At 33.8% G+C, this 10799-nt stretch overlaps 1 protein-coding gene across 1 annotated transcript; it reads left to right on the forward strand.

Annotated features, from left to right (window-relative positions):
* The first annotated feature begins 6239 nt into the window (after window positions 1-6239).
* Window positions 6240-9798, forward strand: LOC131638710 (AP2-like ethylene-responsive transcription factor ANT). The gene is made up of 9 exons (XM_058909273.1): window positions 6240-6979; window positions 7066-7705; window positions 7804-7886; window positions 8118-8126; window positions 8277-8365; window positions 8459-8532; window positions 8623-8673; window positions 8779-8855; window positions 9064-9798. The coding sequence occupies exons 1-9, from the start codon at window positions 6655-6657 to the stop codon at window positions 9675-9677; spliced, it is 1962 nt and encodes a 653-aa protein (XP_058765256.1). The 5' UTR covers window positions 6240-6654; the 3' UTR covers window positions 9678-9798.
* Window positions 9799-10799: the final 1001 nt, after the last annotated feature.

Consider the following 10799-nt stretch of genomic DNA (forward strand, 5'->3'; position numbering starts at 1 on the left):
ATTTTTTTTGCTAAAACATGATTCTTAACAGATTTTGAGCAAGATGTCATAATATCTTGACTAATACTGATACAACAGGATTGAGCTTATAATGTTCTAACAGATGTCATGGCATTTTGAACCAGAACATCAGTACAAGCTATTTTAAATCTTGACTGATTTGATTTGATTTTGTGATATTTCTTTTAAGATATATCTCAATAATATTTACATGTCAAGAAGATTTAAATCTGCAACTTTAGAATCAAATCACATCAGAATTAAAGTCTCTAATATTGGTTGATTGAACTATTTAGGAAACTTAAGGATTTGTTCCAAGATTCAAAAAGGGGCTCTACAGATTTAGTGCAGTCTCTAGCGTATGGATTCAGTAAAGATTAAGGCAAAGGTTATGAAGCCTATGGAATTCCTGAAGACTATTTAAAGAGAATCTTAATCTAATGGAAATACAATTGAAGAATTTGTAAATTAGGGGAAGAAAAAAGTCGTTGTTTTGAGAGTCTTGTGTGGTTCAAGTCTCTCACGTATCTTTTGATACTATGTGGCAGACTGTATGTTGCTTGACTGTTGTCAAGATATTTGTTCTCACTCAAAAGCCTTTAGGTAATGAGTTGAGTTTCGTTCTCACTCTTTAAGATTTAAAGCAGGAGAGTTGAGTTATGTTCTTAATCAAAGCTTTTAAGCCAGATCTACTATTGGTATTAGTTAGGGTGCTTAACTAAGTTCTTAATTGGAAAGTGTGATCTTTCTAATTTGGTTCCCTTGGTCACAGGGTGTGTCTGAGCGTGTTTCATCATTACGTTGATTGGAAGTGGGATGACGATTTCTCAAGTCTAGATGTCGACTTCTAGACAGAAGTAGCGCTGTGTAGTGATTAGGAGAGAAGTTTTAAATGGGGGTGTTTAGATTTGAAATAATACTACTAATGGTGGACTTCCTTCCTGGCTTGGTAGCCCCCAAATTACCTGTTTTTTGCATTGAACTGGGTTAACAGTTTCTATGTGTTATTTACCATTCTGTATTTGTTTTCTCCATATGTTTCTGGTTGGTAAATATGTGACTTGTCAGCAGATGATGTTTAGACATCTGTCCTGACATTGTTATTTGTGTTGAGACATCAATCTCAACTTGTAAGTTGTGCTGGTTGTCATTCTGATTTATCTGCGTGCAAAAGTTACATGTGAATGCTAGTGTTTTGTATCACGATCAGATGCCATAACATATGTCTTGATGTCAGGTTGTGATATTGAAACATCGGTGTTAACATGTTGTATCTTCCATTGTACCAGAGAATTTCATATCTTTACTTTATCAGCAAGTATAGTGGCGCCCACCGATAAAATTTAACATTGGCCACACCTTTCATTATTACCACCATTTTCACCATTATCTCTAAAAATGTCTTAGAAAGATCCAAGCATACCGTCAACACCATGGCCAAAGGTTTCTCAGGCGGGGGAATTTCTAAATACTCTCGGAGGAAATGTGTCAGGCAAGTGTTAAATGCAAACATCATATCCCTTAGCATCTCCAAAGTGCAACTGAGAGGGTGAATGTCCATAATCATTTACTCTAGCAGTAACGCCATCAATATGTCTACCCTCATGACAAAAATCGTATGGTCATTATAGAGCCTTTATACAAGAATTTGGAAGAATATGCAAGCTATCATATTTTGGGGAAGCCTACATCGTTGTAGCACATTCTTGCTCTCATAACTTTAACGATCGATATCCATTGGAAGTGTTCTCATTGATTCCATGCAATGTTGCAAGTTACCAATCAAGATAAATCATATAAAGGCACTATATCGCTTCATACACCATGTAGTGACTCATATACTTCTTCCAAGAAAGAACAACCGAAAGAGATCACGAGGGATGTAACTTCTCACTTAGGATATTCAAACAGACAAGGCATATGTTGTAATGTGTCACATGATAGAGTGCAAAAGGAATAATTCAACATGGTAGTTGTATGGTCAGTTGATCACCGAAAATATTGTTTGATGATGGAGCTAACTTGGAAGGAGAAATCCCAAGCTCAGATACCAATCATGTTTAGGAAAATGATTTAAAAGAGATAAGGATTTGAGTTCTTAATGAAGAATTAGAGTTTGAACCATCAAACGATGATCTAGATTTTCTTCAAGATCTATCTATTGAAGTTTTGTTATGCTTCATCCTTTAAAATTCTCAAGATAGCGCCATAATACTTCGAAAATGGACCAAACAATTTGGCGCTCTAAAAAAGTATGCGGTCAAGAATGGAACACAAAATATTGATGATAATAGTGACAACGAGTAGTCTTTGATCTATGTTTATATTTCCATGCTTTCCCACTTTTTCTTTCGTCATGAACATTTAATTTGTGTAACCTTTCATTCTACGGATAATTAACTTTTTAAATTAAATTCTTCTTCGTTATTGCCTTGTTTGCTATTACTTGTTTCTTGCCTTTTATGGGGGATTATGTGCTTGCGTATTTTCCCGCCTTTTTATTATGCCAGGGAGGATACAATATTTTATTCATCTGTAAGGAGAAATATAATTACTCCAAATATTTACCCGACATTTTTTGTTTACCACCTTCTTTAAAAATATGTTGTCATCATCAAAAAGAGGGAAAATATGGTTCTATGTGCTTGCAGGTACACCATCAATTAGGTTTTGATGATGATAACTGATGAAGCAATAGTTTAAAAGATAACAACTCCATAGGTTAAACTGCTTGTGATTTTTTAGAGTTCTCTATGATAGGGAGAGTTAATTTCAACTGTTAAAGGAATGGTTATGATCAAGACATCTGATCAAGAATATAACTCAAGCCTTGTCAATTCGAAGAAGTTGGAGGAAGAACTATTTGCCTTTAAGGACGAATTAGTGGACACTTCTAAATAGTACTTCAAGTGAGAAAAGGAACAAATAACCCCCTCTACCTCGAATTGGACTTGAGTCAAATGGACTTATTCAAAGTGGTTAGGGATGACAAGCTGGTGGTTGAAGAAGAGGTGTCATTTCCCAAGACGTCTGATGCATCTCCTGATGGGAACAATCAGGTTGAACTTGAGAGTGCCGAGGAAAGGGCGAAAGAAACTCACTAGGAGGATTCCAGTCGCTAAGAAGTCACTTTAGAAGAAAGGGGACTCTAGAAGGATGGTTATTGAGCTGGTAGTTTTGTTGTTTTTCCCCTTGTGGCCTTTTGTAACCATGCCTTTGGAGTTTTATGTAATGATTAACTGTGTCCTTAGGAGCATTCAAAAAAAAAAAAACTGTGTCCTTAGGTGCTTTTGTCTTGTACTTTTCGATTTTGGTCTTCATTAATGAAATCCCTAGCCTTAAGGTGTGTTTTACTTATTTTTAAGTAAACTATTTTAGAACACCTCAAACAGGTTTTCTAACAATATATTTGTTGGTTTGAATATGAAGTTGAATATATACTTAAAAAATCTCTTCTTTTCTGTTTAAAAAATTAGATTATGCAAGCGGAAACAAATATGGTAAAAAAACTTTATTTTAAAATGTTTAAAGTTATTGGAAAAAAATTCTTGAATTACATACACCAGTGTGAAATAGAGATGCATGCATCCCTTAACCATTAAATTTAGAATTCGGCCTCTTATTAATGCATATGAAAAACATTTGTTGAAAGATGTCAAGTCAATGAAAAAAATTGTCATGTTGTTGGTATTGGCTATTGTGGTTCATATTTCATAGGGCCGGGAATTAGCCAAACATAGCTAGCCAATACCACTTCATTGTAGTGAGACTAATAATTAACCAATTCTCTAAACGTGTACTAGTAGGGACTGTACCCAAAAAAAAAAGCATTGTAAGGCTTTCAATTAGCTAATGTATTCTTCACATAAAATAAAAATAACCTTGCTGATTGTTGAGGGTGTTTTTTTTGACAAGAAGGCTGAACTTTGGTTGTCCCACATTCCCACTACATAGAATAAATTAAAATCCACCTATCTTTATTAAGGGAGCATCTATATACTTGATCATTAATAGTGTAAATACTTTATCAACCAAAAAATACCATGTTGGGGGATCAGTAAATAAAGATAACATAATTGCTTTATTTATAAAAGTTGAAGATGAGTCATGACAAATTTAAACTGAGAAAAAAATAAATAACTATTGAGAGAAAGAAAAAAAAAGATGAGTCATTACATCCATTTACTAGTTTCCCTATTGAAGAATGTTGATGACTTCATCTATTACACTTTTTGTCTTGATGCAAATATTGACTTCATGAAGGACCATCTTAAAATCCAATTTTAAAAAAGCATAAAAAATCATGTAATGTAATGTAATGTATCTTGCACTCAATAATTTGAATTCTTGTTGTTTTATACAAAAGGTTCTTGTTCTAGGTGCCTAGTGAATGGCATAGAGTTATGGTCACCTAAGTAGTATTGGGACATGTCAGATTATTTAACATATCAGAATTTTATTTTACTGTGTTTTTTTATCTGTATGTTACCCCACACCATACTTTGACTCAAATAAAGCACCCTAAATATATATGGGTGCATTCTTTTAACTTATTCTAGCATGATCATTAACTTTGTTTTATTGTTGAATAAAAATAATTTTTAAATTATGATTAGCGTTTAAAAAATGTCCGCGATAAAATGGTTTTGGCATTCCGATACCGTAATCATTGTTTTTAATATTAAATAATAATTTGTGGTTAATTCACACCGCGACGACCGCAATCAATATCGCGACACTTGTACAGATTGAAATTGCGAAAACCTTTACGCGACCACGATTGTTTTTTAATACTCTGATTATAATTGACGAAAACATCGGTAAATACATATTATTCATCAACGAGATCATTCACATCATAAATGGAATTTGAATTCAAATTATTGTAAATTTGAGTTGAAGCCGTGTTTTTAAATGGTAGTTGTAGTTGCAGAGTTGTGATTGCAGTAGTTGTTGTTGTGATGTCCAATCATTGCGGTGTGAACTACATAGTTGAGATATAGTTGATAAGTTGAACATACTTGAAAAAGATTGTTAAAGTGAAGACTTTTCATCATATTTCATGAAAATTGAGATTTAGAGACTTAAAATTTTAAATTTTTTTGTAAGAATTGAGCCAACGCGGCCGAAATAGTCAGTTTCTCTGATGTGGTCGCATAAGTGATTTTAAATTACACTGTCTAATGTGTTGCGAGGTTGCCACATTAGCAATATTGTTGTCACAATTGCAGATGTGGACCACAATTTAAAACCATAAACCTTACCAATTTGACCAACCTATGGTTACACAATGATACATTTAAAAACACACGGTTAGCTAACAGAATTGTTATAAGCCGATGTCAAAGAAGGTGACAAAAGTCCAAAACAAAGGCAATGCTTTATTAAATATAGAATATCAGAATTATTGGTTATACCTAATGGTAATTCTGTGTTTCCAAATGAATGGCCAAAAACATATACTAGCCCACACAACATTAGCAATGAAGTAGTACAAAGTTGGAGTTATTGAAACCATGTCTTATAAGCCAGACCCCATAACTCTGGAGTGGCAGATACATGTCCTCTACCAGAACATACCAGCCAGGGTTTTAAAAAACAGTCCACGACCGCGAATACGGCTGCGATAAAACGGTTTTGACAGATGCCGATACCGATACCGTTATAACCGTTTTTTATATTGAAGAACAAATTGTCATTAATTCACACTGCGACGACCGCAATACACCTGTAACGACCGAAATCGCAAAACCCTTTACGCGACTGCGACCGTTTTTAAAAACCTTGATAGCAGCAATATCTACAACCTATTTCGAAGCGACTCAAGGTACCTCGATCGATCTCTTTGTCTACGCTCCGTCAATCTTTACAAATTATAACACACCCTAGATTTTTTTATAACATGAAATTCCAATTTATTAAATAACAGTATATAACTACAATATCATGTACGAGTTGAGTTGAATTAGCCGATTTCAAATTCTAAGAAAAACAACCAAGCAAGCAAAATAGAATAAAAAAAATTCCACCACATTAAATGAACATTATGCAACATTTTTATGCTTGTGTAATAATAATAAACACCTAGCATGACCAATAAATTTTGAGAGGGACTAGTTGCGTTGCATTGCATTGCATCCACTATACAAAAATAAGGTCTGTGCATTCTCCATTTTGGGGTGAAACACACAGGTCTTTTTATGGACAACAATAACTATTTTTCAACAGGATTTTCAATTATTTATCATCTAAATGAGAACACACTCTTACATAAAAGTGAAAAAGAAATAAAGCAAAAAACAACAAAAAAAAAAAAGAGAGAATGAAAGGAGCGTAGTAGAATAAAGCAAAAGTGAAGGTCTTTCTCATACACGGATCCCCATAGAATGAAGGCCTAGCATTGCTTGCTGGAATACATTCTTTTTGTTTAGTTTAAAGGAACTTCCTTTGTTCCCTATACATACACACACACACCCTTATATTGTTATATACAAAAACCAAACATAGTTTATAGTTTATATACATGTTTTCTTAAACTCAGTTTTGCAACCAAAACAAAATTGTACTAAATAGTTCTAAGTAATTGAGACTAGATATGGTATGATTAGTATATGATTGTGTTGCATTTTGTTATCTTGTGAGAGAGAGAAAAAAATGAAGAGAATGGAGAATAATGATGATGCTGTTGTTGACATTAACAATGAAAATAACTGGTTGGGTTTTTCTTTGTCACCTCAAATGAATAATGTTGGTGTTCCTTCACATACTCATCATTCACAATCTTCTGCTTCTGATGTTTCTGAGGTTGTTCCATTTCCTTCAAGCTTTTACCATTCTGCCCCTCTTGGTAACTATTGTTTCTCTTATGGACTTGAACATGAAAATGTTGGTTTGTATTCATTGCTTCCCATTATGCCCCTCAAATCTGATGGATCTCTCTATGAAATGGAGCATCATCTTAGCAAGTCACAGACACAAGGTTAGTTGAAATTTTTGTCTTTTTATGAAGAAAAAAAATGTTTTTTTTTTGTTGGCCATTTATTTATTTTATCTATTTTTGTGAAGCAATGGTAACTACTTCAGCACCAAAACTAGAGAATTTCTTAGGTAGTGAAGCTATGGGGACCCAACATTATGCATGTAGTAGTACTACTGTCACAGAAACAATGCCTTTGAGCTTAGACAGCATGTTCCAAAACCAAGTTCAAAACATGAACAACCAACAACAACAACAACAACAACAACAGCAACAATTTTCATCATATTACTCAACTTTGAGGAACCATGAGATGATGTTAGAAGGGTCAAAGCAAAGTCAAACTTCAACTGGAAATTTTCATGTTTCAAACATGGGTGAGGATCATAGACTTGGTGGTTTAAAGAATTGGGTTTTGAGGAATTATCCGGCTAGTCATGGACTTGATCAGTCGAAGATGATTGTTCCGGTTGGTGCGGAGGATAATGAAGGTGAATCGGGTTCTAATATCGGTTCAATGGCTTATGGTGACTTGCATTCTTTGAGCTTGTCGATGAGCCCGAGCTCGCAGTCTAGCTGTGTTACAACTTCACATGTTGTTGTTGAAAATTCTGTTGCAATGGATACAAAGAAAAGAGGAAGTGAAAAGTTTGAGCAAAAGCAAATTGTTCATAGAAAATCTATTGATACTTTTGGTCAAAGAACATCTCAATATAGAGGTGTAACAAGGTGTGTTTGGTTCTGAATTCTAATGTTAATAACAGTACTTAATTTTTTTTCGAAGATTATCCGTTTTTATGTTTTTGCTTAACTTTGTTGATCATTAGGCATCGATGGACCGGGAGATATGAAGCTCATCTATGGGACAATAGTTGCAAGAAAGAAGGCCAAAGCCGAAAAGGAAGACAAGGTAAGAATGTGACAATGTAAACATCTCGATTGATGATGAGTTTGACAAAATCACAATAATTTTGTCGAAATTCTAAAATATAACTTTTGTTGAAATTAAAGTGAGTTAGTTAAATTCGCTATATTCTGTCACTTTCTGATTTTGTTTATTTTTGTCATGTCTCACTCTTGTTTTTGTTTTCTTTGTTCGCCGGGGAATGCCGATGCTACTCAAATATTTGATGAAACATAGTTTATCTTGGTAAGATTTCAATAGTCCTAGATATATCATTCTGTTCATAGATTCTGCGAAAATTTGAGGAACTCCGATATCGTTTAACATGTTGCTGATGCTTTTAACTAAAGAGAGAAATTAACATTTATTAGAGTCATTCCAAAATTTTGATTTTAGGTGGTTATGATATGGAAGAAAAAGCTGCTAGAGCTTATGATCAAGCAGCACTCAAGTATTGGGGACCATCCACTCACATAAACTTCCCTGTTAGTATATCTTTTTTCTACATTGTCTTTTCTCTCTTTTTCATTTATAAGGTTAATCAATTTACTTTTTATTACTTCATTCTATTGTAACAGTTGGAAGATTATCAAAATCAACTTGAGGAAATGAAGAACATGACAAGACAAGAATATGTTGCTCATTTAAGAAGGTAAAGAAAAACTTTGCTAGTTTTTTCTATCATATTATGATACTATTGTTACTTGTTTGTTCTTAACATGTTCAATTTTGGCCTAATCAGAAAAAGCAGTGGCTTCTCAAGAGGTGCTTCTATGTATAGAGGAGTAACAAGGTCTCAAATCAATTACTTAAATTTATACCATGAAAATTTAATTAATAATATTTCTATTTTTTTAAAAGAAATTTCTTTTTCAAATTGTTGTTAACTTGGTAGCAGACACCATCAACATGGAAGATGGCAAGCTAGAATTGGTAGGGTGGCTGGTAACAAAGATCTATATCTTGGAACCTTCAGTGAGTTCTTTTATACTTTTTGCTTAACCTTTTTTTCACAGACACTTCAAATTGAAGACACGTTACGTATCTGACATACAGACATTTTCTCAAAAAACTATTATTTATGCGTTAGTATTATGTTTGGTGTCTGTATTAATGCTAGATATTGTTTCTGCGAATTCATCGCGACTAGTTGTTCTCACTTAAATATGATCAATTATTTTAGGTACTCAAGAGGAAGCGGCTGAGGCCTACGACATAGCTGCGATAAAATTCAGAGGAGCTAATGCAGTAACCAACTTCGATATAATAAAATATGATGTTGAAAAGATCATGGCAAGTAGTAACCTTCTAAGCATTGAACTAGCTAGAAGGAACAAAGAGGTAGTAGATATTACTACAACTCAATACATTGATCCTCTCAACAACACTACTCAAGAAGCCATGCAGAAGAATATGATTCTGTATCAATCCTCTCAACAACAACAACAGCTTCAACAGAATCAACCAAGAATCGAGAACGAAAGGACTCATCAATCATTTTCCTCGGTGTCTTTGGATAACATGTTTCATCAAGAAGTAGCCGATGAAGCAAACAAGATGAGAACACATTTGTCGAATGCTTCTTCGTTGGCCACGAGCTTGAGTAGCTCAAGAGAAGGTAGCCCTGATAGGTCAAGCTTGCAGAATCTCTCAGGAATGCCTTCAACATCATCAAAACTATTGGTTACTACTGCTTCAAATAGTAATATGAATTCTTGGGACCCTTCTCAACATCATCTTAGGCCTGCTCTTTCTTTGCCTCAGATGCCAGTTTTTGCTGCTTGGACTGATGCATAGTCCCTTTCGATTTTTTGTTTTGTTGCATGGAGGAACAGTATGAATCAAATTAGGATGGTTGGAGCTAGTTGAATTGTTTAAACTTTTTTGATATAGAAAAGTTTAGATAAGTTAATTTTCACGCGATCACTAATGTCAAAGCAGACTTACGAAATTTAAAATTCCGCTTTAAACTTTAAGTAATTTCCTTTAAGTAGTAAGTAAGTAAAGAGCTCTCTTTAAGATTTTCCATGTCCTTATAGTCGGATGTTGTAGATTCGGTGATTTTTAAATTGCTAGTGCAGTCACGCTTTGAACATTCACAATATTTCAAAATACAATAACGGGTTGAAAATACGATTGTAATTATCTCTAAACTCTTTATATTGAATCTACTTCAGTAGATTTAGTGGACCGTAATTTAAAATCATGATTGAATCAGATGAGAACGCTATAAAAAGATAATGATTGAGAGAATGAAATGATTAGGCCAATATAGTATATATAATAGTGGAGACACCATTCATGATTATTTTGAACATTGCATGTCCCAATTAACCTAGTTGGGCCTCAAATATATATCCTTTGACCATAACAAACCTAATGCTGACGTCATAGCTACTGATTTTCCAATCCAAGATCATCATTGCTAACATCTTTTGTAGCTAAACTTTGTCTAAAGGTAGCAGATATTCTCTTACCATATACCTTATTGAAACAAAAAGCAGTGGGGTGCAAAATTAGATTCCTATACAGAATGAAGAATGACTTTATGTGATATGATTGATGGATTAATTATCATTATCCTATTGGAATTTGTCTGCTGTGTTAAGGAAAGCCTTATGGCTGTTAAAACTTTATAAACCTTTCTTTAATTATTATAAGCATGTTAATGATGTTGGTTCTCAAATGCTAACTGGCCTATGTTCATTGTGGGATAAAACATGCTGATGGGAAAGATAATATTAACATGTAGTTTTTTTTCTTTTTTTCTTAGCTGCTTTCTGCATGCTTATCCATGTCACAGTGAAACATGAATTCTATGCAATCATACAATACTAAACTCACATTGTCAAGCAAATATGGACAATTGAAAAAAAATATCCAAAGGTTCACATATAAAATAAAGTTTTGAAATCTAAC

The sequence above is a fragment of the Vicia villosa genome, linkage group LG1, assembly GCF_029867415.1.
Source record: "Vicia villosa cultivar HV-30 ecotype Madison, WI linkage group LG1, Vvil1.0, whole genome shotgun sequence".
Lineage (NCBI taxonomy): Eukaryota > Viridiplantae > Streptophyta > Magnoliopsida > Fabales > Fabaceae > Vicia > Vicia villosa.

Excerpts from the sequence above, each read along its gene's own strand:
- LOC131638710 (XM_058909273.1), top strand. The coding sequence starts at position 6,655 with ATGAAGAGAATGGAGAATAATGATGATGCTGTTGTTGACATTAACAAT. Across the intron at positions 8,674-8,778 it reads ATGTATAGAGGAGTAACAAG|ACACCATCAACATGGAAGAT; the intron begins GTCTCAAATCAA and ends ACTTGGTAGCAG. Across the intron at positions 8,856-9,063 it reads TCTATATCTTGGAACCTTCA|GTACTCAAGAGGAAGCGGCT; the intron begins GTGAGTTCTTTT and ends CAATTATTTTAG.